This window comes from Lissotriton helveticus, chromosome 1_2 (genome assembly GCF_964261635.1).
Source record: "Lissotriton helveticus chromosome 1_2, aLisHel1.1, whole genome shotgun sequence".
NCBI lineage: Eukaryota > Metazoa > Chordata > Amphibia > Caudata > Salamandridae > Lissotriton > Lissotriton helveticus.
The window spans coordinates 184,444,963-184,467,718 of record NC_136058.1 but is presented as its reverse complement, the minus strand read 5'-3'; the positions used below and the strand labels follow the sequence as shown (position 1 = coordinate 184,467,718).

At 43.3% G+C, this 22,756-nt stretch overlaps 1 protein-coding gene across 1 annotated transcript in view; it reads right to left on the bottom strand.

Moving 5' to 3' along the window:
- Nucleotides 1-21,444, bottom strand: part of TTC39A (tetratricopeptide repeat domain 39A) — a 648,505-nt gene extending 627,061 nt beyond the window's left edge. The window contains exon 1 of the mRNA XM_078670870.1: nucleotides 21,247-21,444. Within this exon, the coding sequence (XP_078526996.1) occupies nucleotides 21,247-21,296 (50 nt within the window). The 5' untranslated portion in view covers nucleotides 21,297-21,444. The remainder of the gene's footprint in view (nucleotides 1-21,246) is intronic.
- Nucleotides 21,445-22,756: the final 1,312 nt, after the last annotated feature.

The following is a 22,756-nucleotide window of genomic DNA, read 5'->3' as shown; positions in this document are numbered from 1 at the left end:
TGTCATGTTTGTGGATGGATCATGTTTGAGAACAGAAAGTGGTGTCCTAAGTGCTGCATATGCTGTTTGTACAGTAGCAGAAGTGTTGGAAGCATCTTGTCTGAAAGGAATTCATTCTGCTCAAATAGCGGAGTTGATTGCTTTGATACGAGCATGTGAGTTGGGAAAGGAGGTGAAAGTAACCATAGTGACAGATAGTCAATATGGTTATGGAGTTGTTCATGATTATGGACAGCTTTGGTCCCAAAGAGGCTATTTGACCTCTGCAGGAACACCTATTCGGAATGCAGAGTTTGTAAAAACATTGATCGATGTGATACAGCTGCCTGAAAACTTGGCTGTGGTAAAATGTTCAGCTCACAAGAAAGGTGAAGATTATATCACCAAAGGAAACAATTATGCTGATGCAATTGCAAAACATTGTGCCAAAAATCAAATTTCAATCAATCGGGAGAAAACTGAAGATCATGTTCCAAGTCCTTTAATGCTAACCACTGTAGTGGAAACTTGGCAGGAAGTGAAGCAGATGCAGGAAGAGGCAGAAACAGAGGAAAAGGATGGGTTTACAAAGATGAAAGACCAGTAATGCCCGATAGCATGATTTCAGATATGGCCCGAATGTATCATGGTCAAGCACACATTGGCAGAGACGCTATGATTCATCTCTTTAGGCAGACTTGTTATAATCCTAAGTTTAGGATGATTGCTGAAAGTTTGTGTCAAAGATGTCTGGTCTGCCAGCAATTCAATCCAAACAGAAAAACTGTTGTGAGTTTGGGAACCATAGGACGGGAGGATGGCCCATTCACAAGAGTTCAGATGGATTTTATTGAATTACCTCCATGTAACAGACTCAGATATGTGCTTGTGATAATCTGTTTGTTCTCTCGATGGGTAGAAGCTTTCCCCACGAGAAGGAATGATGGAATAACTGTTGCTAAACTGTTCTTACGTGAGATTATACCACGTTTCGGGTTTCCGGTCACGATTGAATCGAACAGAGGCCCGCATTTCCAAAATGATTTATTGCAGATGATCTGTGAAACTCTGGACATTCATCAATCATCTATCACAAATAAAGACCACTTCTAGAAATTAACCAAGTCAATGTGGATTGCCAAGCAGTACTGTGGGCATCTCACAAAAAGTGATGGACTGGCATCACACTTCATCATCTGCCAGTCCTCGCCCTCCAGAAACCCCGTTTGGTGGAGGACGGGCATGCACCTGACGAAAGGGATGCACTTTCTAAAGTGAGTGGGGGCCCTAAGGGAGTAGTGAGTTAAAAAGCCATCAGGAGTTCCCCAATGAAACTTTATTTAGTGAGGGAGCCATGTGGGATTTAAAAACAGAAGTGGGGTGAATAAGAAAGCAATTATCCAATCACCGCTGTGTGAGTTTTGTTTAAAAAAAGGGTCAACATGTTTCAGCCATACTGTCCTAAAGGTACATGGCTTTCATCAGGACCGGGAAGGGGGCTCCAATCTTACCATGCTGTGTAGGTAATGCCACTCTGTGGATATGACCTATAGTCCTTATCCACTCAAAAGGTCCATTGACCCTTTAGTAGGGAGCAACTTGCCCCATGGGAGGCGAGGGTTGGGGGTACCCCGTGATCACACTCGTGCGTGTGGAGCGGTTCCCCGAGAGATCACCTGGGTCGAACTTCACTCTATTCCTCCCCGACGACATTCGCCGGAGACTACATTGTGCATATAGGCATCAGGAGAGGTTGAACAGGTGAATGGAACAATTAAAAATAGAATTGCAAAAATGTGTTTGGCTACAGGAATGAAGTGGTCAGATGCTTTGCCACTTGTATTAATGACATTGAGAAGCATACCTGACAGAAAAACTGGATTAAGCCCTCATGAAATCTTAATGGGAAGGGTGATGAGGAAGGTTTATGTACCAGTTAATAAACTGCTAACTATAAATGATGACATCATTCTGGATTACTGCAGAATCTATCTGATGTAGTAACTTCTGTGCTCCACCAGGTGGGAACTGAATCAAATACCAAAGAAAAAACTCCAGCTCATGATCTAGTCCCTGGAGACTGGGTGCGAGTGAAAGTTCATCGTAGAAGGAATTGTTTAGTACCAAGGTGGCAAAGACCACGTCAAGTTATCTTGGTCAGTACTACTGCAGTTAAGTGTGCTGGATTGAAAAGGTGGGTCCATGCTAGTCACACCATCCGTGCGCCTGAACCTGAATACCCATACGACGGTGAAAGTACAACTGACTCTGATTCTGAAGGCGAACCAGAAAAGGATCCAGATACTGAAGATCGACAGGAACGTCAACATCTGGAAGTATCAGAAGCCAGTTCTGCGTCTGAAGGTGAAGGTGAAAGGGATATTATTGAAATACCAGATTCAGAAGATCAACTTGAAGGTCGAGAATCGGTAAAGACAAGCACCAGTAAAGACGCAAAAGAAAGTAAAGGAAAAGTTGCTGAAAAAGAGAAAACTGTAAAACAAACTGAAGACTCTGAAAGCAGGAACGGAAATTTTGAAACTGGAGAAAAGGAAGTAACTCACGACAAGGATGAGATTCCAAGTACCAGTTATGAAGGTGTTCCTAATAGAGTAACAGTAGAGCGAACTGAAACTGATGAAGACAAAGACATTATAAAGATCATAATCAATGATACAGTGGAAGACACTGAAAGTGAAACTGATGACCGTGCAGATGAAACTCCATTAAGAAAAAGCACAAGAAAAAGAGCTTGGAGAGTGGAGCATAATACTATAGAGCCGAAAACTAAAAAAGTCTGCAAAGGAGACAATTGGCCTAAAGGTGCTGGAGGATTAAAATTCAAAATAGTAAACAAAGCAAAAGAGCAAGAAGACCAAGTGAATGAGATCTCTAGCCAGAAAGAAACATTGGGAAAGAAAATAAAGACTATTCAAAGGCCTAAAAGAGTAAGACGCCCAAATCAAAGGTACAAATCACCTGAATGGACATACATTGTACTGCCACCCATTGTTGAAGTTAATAGTAGTCAAGAAAACCTGTACGACCCAAAGCCAATTGGGAAAAGTGAGTAAAGAAGTCAAATAAGAAATGGAAAGTTAGGTGTTCAAAGTATATGATATTCAAATAAAAAGTCTGAAGTCCTGTGAGACAGATTTTGTACATATAGAAGAGGTCGGAGTTGACACAAGGTCGAAGAAAACTTGTTAGAAAAACTAATTATAGCATCATTTAGAATAGAAATTGACATAAGGTCGAAGAAAACTTGTTAAGAGTGTTGAGTGGTGTGAAATCTATAGGTGACACAAGGTCGAAGAAACGGTGTTAGTGAAAATGTCAATGAATAATCACAGAACGAAATGTTCTATTTTTAGAAAATGGTGCATGTGTTTTTCCATATGTATGGGGTTGATGACTATACTATGGATAATTTTGGCTATTGTGATTCCTTTCCAAACTAATTTATTGAAATTAAAACAGAAGTGCATGAGAGTTATGTATACAAGCCAGAGTTGCATCGAGATAGGTCTATTAGTGACTATACTAAAAATACCTTTTCTAAGTTATTGTTGGAGTACATTAAAACAATGAATGTTGATGACTTATGTTTGTGTAATGTTGCCAGCCTCAGTGTCAGAAGGGGTGACCTATCGCCACCTTCCTCTTACTTATGGAGTAACTTGTAGAGTAATTGCAAGTTTGTTTTATAAGACTGGAAATTGGAGTATCATTATTCCAATGTAGATGAGATATTTGCGAAATTAAAGATTGATAATACATTAAATAAAAGAAAACATGCGGAAGTGATGGGAGAATATTTCCTAGAAGTAGATGAATTAACACATGAGTATGCATTTAACAATAATTTGACATGTAAAATGAGAATTAAAGAGAAGGCTTTCCTAAACATGGTTGAGGGAAGGAGAATTGCTTACAAACGAAAGGAGAAAATGAAGCATGCAAAGTCAAAATATTACACATTTGATGATGAGAACATTGAGGAGAAAAATGTGAATGTAGCAATCAATATAGATGCACCAAAGTTGGGGAAATTTTGTATTAGGAGAGGTAATTCAATCTATGACAATTATTTTGTGGGGGCAAGTCAATGTGAAGATACCTATAGAATTATAGGAGGTTGGGGATTTAAAGGAGGAAATGATCCTGTTTTTCCTGGAGTTTATTTTATATGTGGAAATAAAGCTTATTATAGACTGCCTGATCACTGGTATTGGACATATTATGTGGGTTTGGTCTTTCCTGAAATTTTCCATGTAGATAGAGGTACTAATGGAAAGCATGAGATAAGTAAAGTTTTAAGTAGAAAAAGAAGAGAGAGTGCCTTAGAAATAATAGATGTATTTGGAGCACTGATACCAGCAGTGGGAATTTCGTTTAATGCAAATAGAATTAGAAAAGTGTCCACAACAGTTGATAAGTTAACAGATACAGCAGGGGGATTCCTGATGGTAGATACTGAAATGGTTGCTATGAGAGCTATGGTTATGCAAAATCGACTTGCCCTTGATATAATTTTAGCAAAAGAGGGAGGAGTCTGCGGAATTTTGAAAGTTTAACACTGTTGCACTTACATTCCAGATAAAAGTCAGAATATTGAAAATTATATTATAAATATTACAGATTTGCATAAAGAAATTGAACCACTGGAAGTTGAAGGTGTCTTTGATAAATTGGGTAAAAGGTTTTCGGCAATTAAGCACTGGTTTCAAGAAATAGGTTGTTCAATTATAGGTAAAATACTAATACCAATAACAGTCTTAGTAGTAGTAATCCTTATGATAAGATTATGCTGTATATGTAAAGGTAGAAGAGATTTCAAAAATGATAAAGAAAAGGAATGAAGAACGATTAGCAAGGATGAGAGAAAAGAATGAGATAGAAATGGAGGAAGTAAAAGAAAAGGTTTTCAAAAATTCGAAAGAAAAAGAGACAAAATTATAGATATCCAAAATGTGGGGCTGCGTTTAAGCCCCACTCCAGTGGCAACAGCCTCTTTTTTTATTTGCATTTGCATCCATTTCTTTAACTCTATTCTCTTTCCTTCGTGTTTTAAACCTGTCCGTTTTTTTCAATTATACTCCTTGATCTTGTGTAAATCATCCTTTTTAATTCGACCTCAAGCAGGGGTTCGCTGTTTTTCAAAATTTCCCATGCTTTGGCGGGCCCGAAGAACCTCTCTCCCCAAAACACGAACAGAAGCATGGTTCTTTGTTTTAGCAGTTAATTTATTATCCAATGCATTTCGGACCTATGCATAGGTCCTTCGTCAGGGAAACACTGTCAACAAACAATAGGACAAACATTTACTACCATTTACATCTTGTTTTCTTTCAAACGACATGCTATTTTAAAATATACATTCACTTTAGTGCAATCTGCTTCATAGTAGAAATACTCCTCCTCTTTCAGAGTAATCAGCTTTCAACTCCCCTATTCCTCACCATTAAATTCCTATCTACCCCTTAAAATTAAAGAACTTCTTTCCCCGGCGGGTCAAAACCACCCCTCTGACTACTGTACCACACTTCTTATTCCTCACCCTCTCCTCCCACTAACAACTTCATCCTGATACTATCCACCCCAGTCTAATCCTCCCTCACTGTGTTCCTTCTTCTAAACACTCGGTTCCTCCCTTGTTTCCCTCGTTTTCCTAATACTTCGCTTTACACGTACCTGCCAAACATAGTGTCTGCCTTGCTTTTCGTGATACTGGAAACATTTACCTTCTGTTCTACTCCCCGTTCCTTTGAAAGAAACACTTTCTTAATTGCTTCCTGTGACCCGCCCCCTCATTTACCAATCAAATATCCACTTTCTTTTAAGCTCGCCTTAAACTACCATAATCCATCATACTAACGGTGAAATAACCGTAGATGTTCATACCACGGCCCTCACTGAGCTGAACCAATTTGTGCTATATACAGAATGCTTAAACATTATTAAAACATTATTAAGTCACGTCGTTAATCATGTTCTTCATCTATTAAGTTTCAAAGCGTTTTCCTCTCGACTCTTTTATGAATCAACTGACACGCTGAACCGGATGTTTTTCCCTTGCTTGAAGCGTCCAATACATTCTCAGTTATATACTTTATACTTTGCTTTAGGAAAACGCTTTGAAACTCAATAGATGAAGAACATGATTACCGACGTGACTTAATAATGTTTTAATAATGTTTAAGCATTCTGTATATAGCACAAATTGGTTCAGCTCAGTGAGGGCCGTGGTATGAACATCTACGGTTATTTCACCGTTAGTATGATGGATTATGGTAGTTGAAGGCGAGCTTAAAAGAAAGTGGATATTTGATTGGTAAATGAGGGGGCGGGTCACAGGAAGCAATTAAAAAAGTGTTTCTTTCAAATGAACGGGGAGTAGAACAGAAGGTAAATGTTTCCAGTATCACGAAAAGCAAGGCAGACACTATGTTTGGCAGGTACGTGTAAAGCGAAGTATTAGGAAAACGAGGGAAACAAAGGAGGAACAGAGTGTTTCGAAGAAGGAACACAGTGAGGGAGGATTAGACTGGGGTGGATAGTATCAGGATGAAGTTGTTAGTGGGAGGAGAGGGTGAGGAATAAGAAGTGTGGTACAGTAGTCAGAGGGGTGGTTTTGACCCGCCGGGGAAAGAAGTTCTTTAATTTTAAGGGGTAGATAGGAATTTAATGGTAAGGAATAGGGGAGTTGAAAGCTGATTACTCTGAAAGAGGAGTATTTCTACTATGAAGCAGATTGCACTAAAGTGAATGTATATTTTAAAATAGCATGTCGTTTGAAAGAAAACAAGATGTAAATGATAGTAAATGTTTGTCCTATTGTTTGTTGACAGTGTTTCCCTGACGAAGGACCTATGCATAGGTCCGGGTCCGAAATGCATTGGATAATAAATTAACTGCTAAAACAAAGAACCATGCTTCTGTTCGTGTTTTGGGGAGAGAGGTTCTTCGGGCGCGCCAAAGCATGAGAAATTTTGAAAAACAGCGAACCCCTGCTTGAGGTCGAATTAAGAAGGATGATTTACACAAGATCAAGGAGTAGAATTGTGAAAAACGGACAGGTTTAAAACACGAAGGAAAGAGAATAGAGTTAAAGAAATGGATGCAAATGCAAATAAAAAAAAGAGGCTGTTGCCACTGGAGTGGGGCTTAAACGCAGCCCCACATTTTGGATGTTTATGTTCGTCACATGTGGAGTGGGCTTGGCATGTCAAGCAGTGAGCACGCCGAATCACGAAACTAAAATTAAAAAGTGTTATTAATAAATATCAGGTGCAAGAAGAGGTGTGCAACCCGCAACAATGTTAATACAAAATTATAGATGTCATTAACAAAAAAGAAGTTGAAACATGTTCTGCTAAATTTTCCAAAACTTTGAGGGTTATTTGGTGATGGAATCACCAGATGAGGGAATTGATGGAGCGAGGTGGCAAACACAAAATTTGGTGTACCACTCGTAAAGTTAATGTCACATAACATTAACGTTTATTAATTGCATGTTTTACGAAATTAACCAACCATAGAATAAAGTGCACACAGTATGTTTTTATTACACACGGGGAAAATTAACTTTGCTTGCATGTCGTGCATAAACCCAGCTAATATGTATTGTTAATGTGTTGTGAATTAATGCACAGCTTGAAAAACAATCAAAACGCAATTTAAATGTGCTTATTGTATTCATTTATGTGGTGGAGAAGTCGAAATGTAAGAATATAATGCATTTATGTGGCTTATTTGCTAGGTAACAACTAACTGGGAAACATTAGTTTGGTGGGAGGTAAACAGAATGGGCTTAAAATTCAATAATTAATATAAATCTGTGTTTGTTTCTGCGATAGTTCCAAAAGTGGCCTCTGAGGCCTGAGCAAAGATGGATGCTTGGGTAAACTGTGCGCAAGAGCTGAACTGCGCAGGCGCACCACAACCTGCAAGTCAGAGTGAACTGCCTGTGCTCGAGGAGGTTCAAGGCTGCTGTGGCCCGGAACCTAGGATGGGTGCCAAACCTGGATGACTGAACGTTGAGAACATGGGAATATTGCCTGATGTTGCCAGTCAAGGAAATGCCTAGGCCAAAGACTGTCCTAAACAAAAACCCTTTATTCCTCACAGAAATGTCGAGAAAATTATGTCGTACGGGTGAGATGATGCTCACCCACCCCGAAATTGTCCAATGAAATAGTGAATAAGAGATGTTAAATACAATTTAGATAGATTAAGCTGGAGAAATAGGGTATAAAAACCCCTGGGTTAGTCTAGTTGGGGTCGCTTTTTCAATTTCTATCGGAGATGCTGCCCGATTGCTGACCGATTCCTGGATGTAAGAATTTTAACTTTACTTTACTTGTTTGCTTTGCAGGATTGAAGGATAAGATGAGGGCGTTAGTTAGGGATGTTAGGGAAGAATGTTTTTTGGAACTATCTGTCCTATGCTAATCTTTAACTGTTTTCTAAATAAAGCGATTCTTTCTTTGAGCTCTAAATAAAATGATCATTTTGAAATAAAGTTTAAGGTTTACTGAATAAAGACTTATTAATGTTTAAATGTTAGACTTGATTAAGTTTTACTGAATAAAAATTAGATAAATGAAGAAATAAAAGCTGGTCTTTGAATTCTTCCTACGCCTAATTTTCATTCTAGCAGATCCATTGCCATTATGGTGGTGTGTCTGAATAATTGAGTAAAACCATGATAAATGTTTAAATCTGCAAGTGTAAATAATAGTTAAATAGGTTTAGACGCTCCACCAAATGATACAGCGTTTCTCCATTGCAGTTCACCAGAGCCTTGAAGCCCAGTGTAAGTGAACAGGGTAAATGCGCAGTGTTATGGGCCCCACGCAAGCATGAATTGTGTGTTTTAAGGTTTCAGGGAAATGGTGAGTATTGATTAGAAATGATTTTTGGAGCCGCGCTGGTTCACTTGCACGGCTGCTACTATGCCATACATGCGATCTGAGGCAAGGATCTTGTACAACAGCTATCAATGCTGCGCCTGTTCACTTTGCAATCGAGAGACTTGCACTGATGATGCTTGTGCTGTACTTGGGGGTGGCAGCTACTAGTCGAACAGCCAGGTCTTGAGGAGTCTCCTGAAGGTCAGCAGGTCCTGGGTCTAACGCTGGTGGACGGGGAGGGTGTTCCAGGTCTTTGTGGCAAGGTGGGAAAAGAATCTTCTGCCTGTGGTCGTTTGGCGGATGTGTGGGACGGTGGAATGGGCGAGGTCGGCGAAACGAAGCTGGCGGTTCGGGGTGTAGAAGGACAGTCTATCGTTGAGGTATGCTGGTCCAACGTTGTGGAGTGCCTTGTGAGCGTGGGTGAGGAGTTTGAAAGTGATCCTCTTGTTGACCGTGAGCCAGTGCAGATCTCCAAGGTGGGTGGTGATGTGGCTGTGGCGAGGGAGTCCAAGGATGAGGCGTGCAGAGGCGTTTTGTATGTGTTGGAGTCTCTTCTGGAGTGTAAATGCCAGCCTTTGTAAAGCGCACAGCTACTTCTTACGGAGGTGTCCCGGCGCTGGGGGCCGTCGAGAAGATTAAGCAAGCTATTGCCCAGAGTCACATGGTGCTGGGCTAACCTGCCGCCAGAGCCGGGGATCGAACCGTGAACCCTGTGGTCCGGAGTCAGGCAGCCTGGCCGCTGCGCCACACCTCTTCCACCGCTGCGCCACACCTCTTCCAGTGTAGCTGCGGTTCCTACGTAGAGGGAGTTGCCTTAGTCCAGCCTGCTGCTGACGAGTGCTTGGCTAACCTTTCTCCTTGTTTCGTGGGGATCCATCTGTAAATCTTGAGGAGGGTGTTGAAGCAGGAGGAGGAGACAGTGTTGACTTGCTGGGTCATAGAGAGCGTTGAGTCCAAGATGAACCCCAGATTGCGAGCTTGGTTAGTGGGTGCCGGGGCAGCTCCCAGCATGGTCGGCCACCAGGAGTCGCCCCATATGGTGGGGGTGGAGCCGAGGCGGAGGACCTCCGTCTTGTCTGAGTTCAGTTTCATGCGACTGGTCTTCATCCAATCTGCGACGGCCTTCATTCCCTTGTGGAGGTTGGATTTGGCGGTGTTTGGGTCCTTGGTGAGGGAGAGGATCAGCTGGGTGTCGTCGGCGTACGAGACAATGTGGAGGTGGTGTGCTCTGACGATGTTGTCACGCGGTATCATGTAGATGTTGAAGAGTGTCGGGCTGAGGGATGATCCTTGGGGTACGCCGCAGGTGATCGTGGTGGCTTTGAATCGGTACAGGTGTAGGAGGACTCTCTAGGTTCTGCTGGTGAGGAAGGAGGTGATCCAGTCCAGGGTTTTGCCTCAGATCCCTGCGTCGTGGAGGCGTGTGCGCAGGGTGTGGTGACAGACGGTGTCGAATGCTACCCGTGGGGTAAATAGAGTACTTTTTTTAAATTCTCAGTTTGTCAAAAGTCTTCTTAAACCTGTCAGTGGGGCATCCGGCAGCTCCCTGGAGAGGTGTATGCACCGCCTGATGTTATGATTTATGCTTCTGGCCCAGAGTGTTTTAGAATAAACTATTTGACAGATCTGTTCAAGGCATCCCTTGGAGGAGAGCGTCCAAACTATTCACAGATGTTTTCAAATCCCAACTAGTTTTGGTCTTGTCTGCCCCTCTCAGAGGGCCACAGGGCAGACAAGGGCTACTGGACCACACCCAGTGAAAGTGATCTGTCACTGGTGTTCTGGGTCTCGTCCTAGGCTGGCTCTGTGAACTGGGCCAAGTACAAAGCTTTCCACACTTCACTCTGAGGGTAGCAGGGCGAGCAGTCATAGGTTTCTCAGGGAGGTACTGTGAGGTGTTGGAACTAAGCTCTCAACAATCAACCAACAGACAGAATAACTGCATTGTACAGCCCAGTGCTGATATTTTAAACCAAAAAAGCACTTTTAATCACCCAGCAGTACTAAAGACTACACAATAATGTTATGTTATGTTGCTGATTTAAGGGGTTTTGATATAGTGTACATTCACCAATGGTTCCTTGGTGCTCAGTATGTAATTCTGTATGTGAATAAGGAAGGGTGGATAACAGGCTAGAAAAGAACAGATTCTGCAAATATAGGCTTGTTGGAAAGCCATGTTTTGAAGTACTTTTTCTTGGACTTGAATTAAGCAAGAACATTCCACAACGATGGTGTTTGCACAGAGAAGCTACGCCCTCCTGTTCTTTCTTTACCATATATAGCTATTAGGAGGTAATTAGCTGAGATTAGGGTAAGGCATGAGCGGGTTTATATCGAGTGATACGCTTACCCACAAATGAAGGTGCCATTTCATGTAGTGTCCTGAGGGTTAGAAAGCATGCCTTGAACTGAATTATCTGCTTGACTGGCAAACAGTGAAGCGTTTTCAACAAAGTTGTCATGTGATCTGTTTGAAAATTAAGCATGCTGCCACGCTTTGCACTGCTTGTAATCTGTTTATATACTTATGATAAATCCCAAATACAAAGATTCTACGTAATCTAATCTTGATCCAATAAGTGCTAAGATTACCATTTTAAAAGTTTCTAGAGAGAGACACAACACTATCTTCTTACTTCTAAATCACTCGAAGCAGAAAGCTACATTTTGAAATCACAGAGTCCATCTGAGGTTTCATTGAGAGGTTGCTGTTCATTATCACACTCAGGCTTGTTGAATCTTTGGGAGTGGGGAGGAAACTCATTGCCATGGGAGGGTGTTGGTGGATCCAGAGTTCAAATCCATTGTTTATCATTACAATATCTTTTTTGTTTTGTTTAACTTCAAATGTTTATTTCCGATCCACCCCAAATGAAACACATTGTGTTTTGAGAATCTTGTGAGGAAGTTTGATCATCCAAACACAGTAGGATCTACGAGTCCTATGCGTAGGTGTGTCGTTTGCAAACTCTCACTGCTAGTTCCTGTACTAAAGGTCTGACCTACACATTAAATAAAAGAGGGGAAAAAGAGGAGCCTTGTGGGAATCAGTATTTTATAGGCAAGCTTTCTGCTGAAAAGGTGAGTGTTGGATAGCTTGTGCGCAGCACTCTAAACATTTTTACAATCAGTTTAAATGGAGACCAAAAGGGTCTGCTGCCAAAAGACGTTCCATCAAAATATCACGATCTACCAGGTTGAAGGCGATGGACTAGTCCAAGAGCACAAGTGCTCACACCACTCCCTTGTCAATATCTTTCCTTAAATCATCCATGACTGAAGTTGGACAGTTTCATATTGTGGGCCCGATAGTTGGAGACTTGAAGATGACTACAGATGCTATTTGCTGCATGCTATTCTAAAAGTTTGGCACCATTAGATTAGAACTCACTAAGAATTGCACCAAACCGTGCAGCCAGATTCTTTAAATAGTTTCCCACTTGCTGGCACACTCTAATTTACCATACAAAGCAGTGCTTTTGGGTGTATCTCTTCCTTTAGGTGCTACTACAACTGGTCCCACTTGAACATTCTTCCTGGATGACTCTTCCCTTGCTGGTCCCACCCTTTTAGCAGAGGAGTAAAAGCATGAATCAGACGCAGGTGCAGGCCTTAGTTTCCCACATGCAAATGTGCACTCAGTTCAAAATTGTTCTCGCTCTTGTGGATCAGTAAGTAGGTGCTTGTCTGTTCCTTGCTCCTTTTGAGCTTTACTGGTGGTTCTTCTGCACTCTATTGGCCAGGGGCTACCGTGAATGAGGATAGTCCAAGGCTGCCATGTAGGCCTTGTGTTGGCCACCTGGCTCAGTCCTGTGATGCAGTGGTTCTGGCATAGGTGCAGTGCCATTCACAGTGGTGTCCGTGGATAGTGGAGATGTTGTGGGGCCTGCCCGGGCCGATGTCAGTAGGTGTGGTCCTGACTGAGCTGATGCGAAGATCATGGCAGACAGAGCTCTGCTCAGCTTATGGTAGCTGCAGCCACGATCGGGACAAAGGAAGATCTTGGCAAAGACCGGGCCATAGGCAGTTTCAACCCACAAGGCAGTTTCAATCCACAACTAGGCTAAATGATGTTCATGGCAGATGCAGCCTGACCAGGCCAGGAGCACAGCAATTTGCAAAGGTTCCCATCAGTGAAGAAGAACCTGGAAACCTTAGGAGCACTTCCAGCTCAATCTCCACTAGGTAGCTCTCTCTAGATTTCCCTCAGTCCCCAGGGACATGCTGGTCCTCTCTCCTCCTGGTCTCCATCTCTTACTGCAAGGCAAAACAAGCTCCTTCCTACTCTCAGCAAACAGGGTTCTAGGTACTTGGGTAGCCGGTCAAACTCAGTAGTCCAGTGTTGAGCAAAATTAACTATCTGCATCAATATATTGCATCTCTCTGTAAAATTCTAATCTACTTCTATACAGGAAATCTTTGTGGAGAACCGCCAACCACCTTGTAAAATTGTCTTCGTCATATCTATCCAATTTTATACTGATTGATAAGATGCAGCTCTATTGATTATATATGTTTTCAATCATTTTTATGGTTAATTGAGTGAACATAAGTAACAAGGTTAAGGTGGGCATACCCACCTGAACTCACTATTAGTTTACCTGCCGGAGTATCATTGAGCTATATAATCCCTCCACGGGTCAGTCCAGCAAATCAAACTCAGGAAGTTGGTCTACATTGTGGCCATGGATTGGCGAAATAGCTATAAAGATCTTATCTCAAATATCACCCATCCGTCGGTGGGATGACAGAAGATGAAGCAGAGGGCTCTCATCACCCAATCCTCTCTGGCAAGCATTGGAAATTACCTGATATTGGAGTTGTTTAATAAAAAATAAAAAAATAAAGGAAATGGCCTGATATCGTGAAGCCGTGCAGCTGTAAGATGCCAGTGAACAAAGATTTGTAAAATCTCTCTTTACCCCTGGCATGTTGATTAAAATTATTGGTTCGAAGGATTGTTTTGTCACTGGCCTTTATCAAGGTACATTCAGAGATTTTTTCCCCACTGTATCTGAAAAGGGAGCTTCAACATGTTTATTGGGGAGTTGAGAAGTGTGTAAATTGTAAACACTTTGTGCTTATTAGACAAAGGTGCTTAAGGAATTTCTAAAAAGGCTTGGACTCACTAGTGTCCCTTTCCTTGACGCCGCTCTGAGCTACTCAATGCTGAATTGGGAGGTAATGGGATTGTGGTAAGGCTCATTCTAAGTGATACAGAGTCTAAGTGATACAGAGTCTAAGTGATACAGAGTCTAAGTGATACAGAGTCTAAGTGATACAGAGTCTAAGTGATACAGAGTCTAAGTGATACAGAGTCTAAGTGATACAGAGTCTAAGTGATACAGAGTCTAAGTGATACAGCGTCTAAGTGCTACAGCGTCTAAGTGCTACAGCGTCTAAGTGCTACAGCGTCTAAGTGCTACAGCGTCTAAGTGCTACAGAGCCCTAGTGACTGAAGAGACAAAGAGCAATCGGTGACATGAGCTCACAGGGAGCCAGCGCACTTTAATCATTGTCCTGGCATCCAAGGGCCTTATTTAGATCGCGGCAGATGGAATACTCTGTCACAAACGTGACAAATATCCCATCCACCATATTACAATCTCCATAGGATATAATGGGATCGGAATACGGCAGATGGGATATCCGTCCTATTTGTGACAGAGCATTCCCCTCTGCCAAGATCTAAATCGGGCCCATGGTTCTGGTTCATAAAGCACCACAGCTTATTGTTTTCCCCTTTCAACGACTCAGTCATGTATCTTAATTGGAAGGCTTGGTAGTAGCGCAGCAATTGAGGTACTCCCAACCACTAACCCTCGTGCAGAAAGGTGTGGCATTTTTCCAGCTAGCTAGCACCAGGCCCGCAGGTTAAATCATAATGATTTAGAAGCCGCTGCCCAGTATTTCTTAAGTACAGGGATGAGTGCTGGGAGTGACTGCAAGGGTTCAATGAGGGAAGTGAATTTGTTGTCTGTGAAGGCAGTCCGCTTAAATGTATTTTGGCAGGAGGAAATGCCCCTGACCCAAGGATAGACTCTACTTTTCTACGGAAGGGGCTCCAAGAAGTGATCAAAGAGGAGGAGGAGGGATAAAGAGTAAGTGAGCTGAAGACTGGCTGTTGGCCTTTGCTTGTGTGATATAATACAGGGCCACAATCCAACTGAGGAATCTGGTGCCCAAACCATGTCACTTCAGCACATCTGACAGCATTCCCCAGTCCACCCTATCAAATGTTTTTTCAGCATCAAGGGACAGGAAGGCAGCTTCCCTTCTCTCATTCCTAGGAATGTCTACTAGACCTAAGACCTTGGCATTGTTTCTTGCTCTTCCGTGAAGTATGAAGTCTCCTTGGTCCGAATGGATCACATTTGGCATCAATTTGTCAAATCGATTGACTAAAACTTTAGAAAAAAATCTTAATATCCAAGTTAAGCAGCGAAATTGGGTGATAACATGGGCATAGCTTTGGGTTCTTCCTAGTTTGGCAAGCAGAGTGTAATGCTACCCTCAGCCAACCCAAATGAGGCTCTTTATCTGTATTTAAGTGATTAAAAAGTGTGGTAAATATAGCAGGAGTTTGGGCGCAGAGCACTACTTGAAAAGCACAATGAAACCATTAGGGCCTGGCACATCAGAAAGTTTTACTTGCCCAATGGCTGCTAGAACCTAGGCCACAATTATAGGCTCTTCTATACTTATAATATTTGAATACATCAAGAGTCAACTCCCTGTAAAGTTACTGTTAATTTCTATTCAGTTTCCCCAAGAATTCCATGTTTGGGAATCTGAAAGCATGGGGAGATGGGTAGCTGCTTAGGGGCCTCTGTGATGCTTTTGATATAGGTTCCGCAAAAGTTTCAAGTAAGTCTGAATGAGCTGTGGTCGCAAGCACTCCTTAAGAAATGTAAGATACAGGCACCTTGGTTTTAGAAGCCTGTCTTACTCGCCCTAATACCTGAAGGAGCATTCAAATACAGTTTATAATGCTGTGCATGCCCAGGCGATGGCCTGTACATTGCTTCCCTGGCAATTTTATATGATTCCATGTGGTTCCCAGTTTGCTTTGCACTGGAAGACAGGGAAATCCCTAATAATGTGTCAGAATTCATATAAGCCAACATGATAGGATTCTTGTAAGAGCTGCTAAAGCTAATTAGGGCGACCTAATAGTTAGTAACAAGACAGCAGGACTGAACAGTTCTGGAAATGACTACCTTTTGTGTAGGTGCCTTGACTATTTTGCTGGCTGTAGAAGAACTTTGAGCACGTTACCCTGCTACCCAGCAGCAAATTGCTTGTGTTTCCCCTTTCACCATGATGAAATGTGCATTCTTCTGGTTGCAATATTTAAACTTACCAATAAGGTTCTAGTATACGTACCAAGGTGTACCCATGGCCTGTAAGTTAAATGTCACAAGTGGACTGCAGCACTGACTGTTCCATCCAATACAGTGACAATGTAAACTTGACTGCTGGTCTGACTCTAAAATGTTTATTTGCAAATTCGACCTGTCAAAAGTACCCCTTTTGAAAGCCCTAAACCTGTTCTTAAAATATTTATAAGTCACTTCTAAGTAGGCCTTACAGCCCATAAAGGCGTGGTAAAAGTAGGACATGTAAAGCTTAATGGTAAACATGTTCTTACAGTGACAATGCCTTCAAACCTATTTTCACTGTAGTAGGTTTGGCTATTTTATAGGAAACCACTGGGATACAATATTAAAAATACTAATCCTCAATCTCGGGAATGGGACAAGCTAGAACAATAATTAAACAATTATTTTTAAAAGTTTTTAAAATTACAATTCAATGGTGAGGTTGAATGTATTCTAAATATTACAGAAAGAGAACTGCCTGATGCCCCTTTAAGGTAAATTTGCATGTTGTTTTCCCACTTCGGCCAGCCATTAACTAGCATTTAAGTAGACGTCAATGGGGCGTGAACTTGCTTCCAGAAACAAAACAATAGGCCGACATAAATGGGAAGAGATGAGCCCTCTAGACCTGCTAGAATATGCAAAGTAGGATAGGGAGGATCATTTTTTACATTGAAATGTTGTATCCTTCTTCTAGCTCACATTCTACTTGGCAAGTCTACTGGGGCGTTTCATATGACACTTCTGGCGCTCTTCAAAGGGACCTCCTCTGTCAAACAAATGTTAGCCGACACCTGGGCAGGACACTGTCCAGAGCAGGAAGTCTAGCATCTACCCACAGCCTGACCCAGTCATAGCTAGAGGGCTAATAAGCCAAGAAAACCCTGAAGCTACAACGTGCCATCCTGGCCATGGAGGTTCAGAGTCCAGTAAATACAGTGGTAGTGCCACTGAAGTGCCTATAGAAGGTTCACCTACCCAAAGAGCTGGTGCATAGCTGGTCGCTACCCTCACATGTCCTGATAAAGACCCCATGGGAATTCACTTTGATGGGCGTCAAAACGTTTACACATACATATGCTTATTGAAACGAATGCATGCTGTAGTTCTCAACCCTGTACTTTAATTTTGAGTCTCTGTTTCTCAAAAGTAACTATTATTCTGTTCACATTCTCTGTTCCCGGTTTCAAACACCAGCACGCGTTTCTTTACTTGTCACAAGACCCTATCACTGAGCCGTTCTGAGTAGCACCTACTGGTTTGCATTTATATGACAATCATCATAATAATTATATAGCTATTTATTCCGTGAACAAAATATCTTAGTTTTCTTTTCAATATAGGATAGGCTTAAAGTTATTTTCTTTTGTTTTTATAGCGTACCCAGGTTCCCACAAACTTTCTAAGAAGGTGAGAACAAAAGAAAAGGCACTTTACAATGAACAAAGGAAGGAGGGCCAAGATCGAGCAGGGAAGAGGTTATGCTGCCTCCCATTCTTCACTTATTGGATTTCAGCTGCTCGTCCGTAGATGCATTTAAGATTTCCTGCCTCCTGGGGGAAATTGTATACACACAGCTTCTTATTAAAGACAGCCTCGAGAGATCCCATGGACTCGACTATTTATAGGAGGGCACAACAGCAGCCATGAGACCCCGCCTCACTGGACAATTAAGACTGTGCAGTGGACAGAGGGTGGGAGATAACTCTGGAAACAAAGCGTTATAAATGTTCTCAGAGAGGAGAGGCAATGAAAAAGGAGAAAAGTTGGAAAGTCTGGTCACCAGCAATTACCTGTGTTTAATACACCAAATTTGCCACGATGCAAAGTCACAGTTGCTAAGCAGTCCCATGTCACTGCTTCAGCCAGTTCTGGATTTTCACCCATCAGCACTTTGGATTCGGAGACTTGCAAGCGTGACTTTCCCATGCTAAACCTTGATCTACAAACATAGCTTGCAGGATATAAAACTCCACTTGCTAGTAAACTACAGCTGTCCAAAAGTGACTCACCTGAGATAAAACAAGCTTGCAGCTATGGAAGACAGAGGAGATCTGGTGATCTACACATTCTTCCAAAAGCACTATTTTTTATGTTTCGCAGTAAATGTGTCAGAAGTGCTACATTTGTGCGGGTGATTTTAATAGGGGGTACCAGCAGTCACTTTTAGATGCTGGGGCTTTACTTCATCATCAGACTTTGACCCAGAGCGAGAGACAACAAGCACTGGCAAAGCCAGCAGGTCTAGCATTGACCACCAGCCTTTTGGCTTTGTCAGTGCTTATTTGTTTTGCCATGGTGTTTGCCACAGGGCACTCGTCAACTGAACAAAAAAAACTATTGGCTAATAGTGAAAATATTTTTGGTCTCAAAAAGCATACATTGCCATAGTAATTCCTGGCACTTAAGTGAACTGCTTTGCCAGTGGATGTGCACCTTGTGAAAGTGGTAAAGTGCCATTAGTGAAGTTAGCTAATGAGCAAGGGGCATACCATTGCTCCATGTTGTATGCTGTAGTGCGCAGAAGAAAAATGTGAATGTCACAATAAAAGACCAATAAATAAAGAGGCCTGGCTTTAAAAGTTCCTAAAAGTATATTATATATAATTTTAGTAAAATCAAATGCTCGTGGCTAATACCAGCCTTAAAAAAAGGAGGAAAAAGAAAAAAGGAGGAAGAGATGGATAGGAAAATATTGATATAGGAGAAATCAGGAATTAAAAGAAAAAAAGAATCCACAAGAGTGAGAGAAAGAGACAGGAGGGGTTAGGGGTGATAGAAAGAGACAAAATATAGGATAAAGACTAAACAGCCTTGTATTCGCCAACTTGCAATTTACAACTGCGTTGTGATTCCCTGCATTGAAAAAGACTGCAGGATAAGGACACACATACTCCTGGGACCGGTTTCAGGGTATGTCACCCTTCTTCAGCCAGGCTAGCTTGAATCCAGTGGCACAGTGAGCAAGGGACCCACGTCTGGGCATATCCATCCAACATAGGGCAAAAAGTGCTACGCAAACAAATGATGGATGGAATGCTGAATGAATCATACATTCAGCCCCGGTCAAGAAATCTGGGTTAAATCCATTGTTCTTTTGCTCACCATGCCACCCCAGTTTAGACCCAGCCATATGCAAATCAGTCTTGACCCTGTGCCTCACGGGAACAGTCAGGACCCAACTGTGCTCACCATGCCACCCCAGTTTAGACCCAGCCATATGTCACCCTTAGTGAGAAGGGTATGCCCAGACGTGGGTCCAGAGCTCACTGCACCACTGGATTCAAGCTAGCCTGGCTGATGAATGGTGATGCCCTGAAACCGGTCCCAGGCTGCTTGTTTCCGGTCCAGGGAGAACCTGGCTTGGCAGTTCGGGCGGGACTGTTTCCACAAGGAACAGGGTCAAGACTGATTTGCATATGGCTGGGTCCAAACTGGGGTGGTGTGGTGAGCAAAAGAATGATGGATTTAACCCAGATCCTCGTGGCTGGGGGTGCATTGTCAGCATTCCGTCCATCAATGTTTTCTTTTGCACTTCTGATTTATAGGCATAGATGTTTGAATGACGGACATTTTAGTGAAGTTACCGATGCCTATTTGGTTAGGCGATGTATGAAAAGTACAGTTGTACAGAGCATCCCCACAACTAGTTATATGAATTCCCAAACAAAATCAGCAGCCTTCTATTTGAATATACATCGCTTTTTGTCTGGAGCATTTCAAAGGAAGTTAATGCTAAATAAAATCGTCCATGTGGAAGAGCATTGCGTTCTAATACCTACAACATTTCCACACTTCGAACAGGGGCACAGCTATCAGTGGTGCAGCAGCTGCAGTGGCACCGGGGCCCGGAGGCCTATTAACCCTTGATTAATGTTGCATTTTTCTGCCTGACCAACAGTGAGAAGGCGTTTTCACTACTTGCACTGAGGCTCAAACAACACTTCATGGATTTTGCACAATATTCAATGCGGATTTTAACTCCACGGCCGCCTTCGGGCTGTATTAAACACTAGTGCCTTTCAAACATAAAACGAGTAGGCAGTGCGCCTATTTAATACAACACACAGCTGCCAGTGGGTCGTCTCAATCAGATTAGTTCGTTTCTGGCTATGTTTCCCTTTTTTTCTCTAGTGACGCTTTGTCGAGGAGAAAAACATCTCCTCTCCAGTCGACATGTGAATTTAATGAAACACACAGCACGTGGTTTGCTTTCTTGTGCTGGTATAAATACATAAAACAAAACAGTTTAAAAAAAGAACAAGATTTCACTTTCACATCATGTACAACCAACTACCCTAATTATTTTGAAAAGAACTGTAGTGAAAAAATGATGAACCAAAGTGCCAAAAAACCTAGGTAATACAATTAAATTAACATGCAGAGTGACATAAGACCGTGATTAACTGAGACCAAACATGATTTATATATCAAACAAGCTTTTATAAATTTGTCTTTTTTTCCCCTCTTTTTGTTTTGTGTGGATAATGTTGTATAAAAAACAATTCAGGGAATAAATAAATAAAACACATATAGTGTTACAATACAGAGTTATATACAGACACGAAAACCAACTACCCTAAACATAACAGAAACATCACAAGACTTGCACGGCGTAAGGATGGTAATAAATAGGCTTCCTCGTGTAAAGTCATCGAAACAAACAGCACGACGAGCTTTGCACTGGACATTATTTTTTATAAATCTAAAATCATTTGAGACACAGTCCATTTTGACGAATTACGCAGTTTTTTTTATGAAACAGGCTTTACCCGATATTTCACTGGCTGAGATGGCCCACATACCACTGGTTTAAATGTGCAACGCTCTTCGTCGGCATTTGCATTTAGTTTGCAGTTTTTTTCTGGGCACAAGTTGTTTTTATTTCTGAGTATTTAACATTCCACCCTGGAAATATAATAAATGCACGAAATGCCCCTAGAATTCGAAAGAAGCCGGTGTCTGACCTGGTGTCGCGGGTCCTGGAGTTCACTCTCCAGAATGATATGAAGTCCATGAGGGGCGGTGCAGCCGGCGCTCGCGCACTGCTGTGCTGCACGAGCCCGGGGCGCCGGGGCCTCCCCGGGGTCAGCTGCAGTCTGGGCCCCGCTCCAGGTGATTGCTGCTTCTGTCCGGCACGCGCCAGGGGTGACCCCGGGGTCAGCTGCGGGCGCGAGTGAGTTTGGTCCCCGCTTCAGCCGCGTGCTGCCTCCGTGCACCTGCGCTGCAGCTGCTGCAGTGAGAGGAGGGCTCCGGCGGAGAGTGGGTGGGTCCGGGAGACAGACAGGAACGACTGACAGCCAGAGACGACAAGGGGATGGGACTGGGGCTCGAACGACCGCGTCTAGCCCCGCCGGCACCGCCCCCTTTTCCTCGTCTCGGGACACGCGCCTGGTTTGGCTTCCTCCTCCAAACGCCGAATTCGGCTGGCAAACTCCAACTCTGGCTGTGAACACACGAGGAAGACATCACGTGACAGGGACAGGGGATGGGGTACCTACAGAGAGTGCTTGGCGCGTACAACATTCTAGTTCATTGATGGAACAGACAGTGCCAGGGTTTCCACCCTTCTCAGAGAAAAAATATTTGCGTTGCTGGGAAGTCTGTCTACAGACAGCCCTGTACACATCACAACTGCTATTTATTATTTATTTAGTGTATTTTATATAGTGCGCAGCTACCCCAACGGGTGTCCCAGCGCTTCTGCACATATGCTGAGTTTTACGCAGGTGAGTTTAGCAGAACAAAATGTTTTTAGTGCTTTGCGAAAAGGTGGCTCCTCCTGAATTATCCGAATGGAAATAGAGAGTTTGTGGGCGTGGCTACGCACGCAATGGTGGAGGACGTGTTCGGGTAGAGCTCCGTGCTGAGCTCCCCTTCCCTGGGCCAATTATCCGCTAAAATTGCTCGCAGCCGCCTGGAACTCTAAGCGGCACTTCACCGGGTGATACTCGGCACTGCGGCCGACTTTGGAAACGGAGACCCGACGAGTCCAGCACCGGCCTTTCCTGGGACCCGCCTGCGGAGCCGGCAGCGCCGGAGACGGCTGAGTGCTCACGAGAGACCGCGGCTCGGGCCTACCACACAGGCCCCACGCTGCGCACTTCACCCGGGCGGGACCGGCCCTCCCAGAGACCACCGCCGAGGAGCAGGTACGATAGCTGCTGGGCGCCCTGTCCATTGCGTGGCTGGACACCCGCAGGAGGACTGCTGTGGGTGCGGAGCGGGCGCCTGGCGGGAGTTGTCCGACCACAGAACTGCTGGGACCCGGGAGCGAGACACCCCTGCCCGGACGTGCGGAGGCGCACCCGGTGGCGCAGCGACCTAGGCTAGGAAGCCGGAGAACCGCCACGACCTGCGGCGACCCTCCCGGTGGCTTCAGGAGACAGCGGATTCCCCCCGGTCTGGAAGGGAGGCCGAGGAGACACGAGACACGAGACGGACGCACAGGCCACAACCTGCAGATCCCATCCTGCG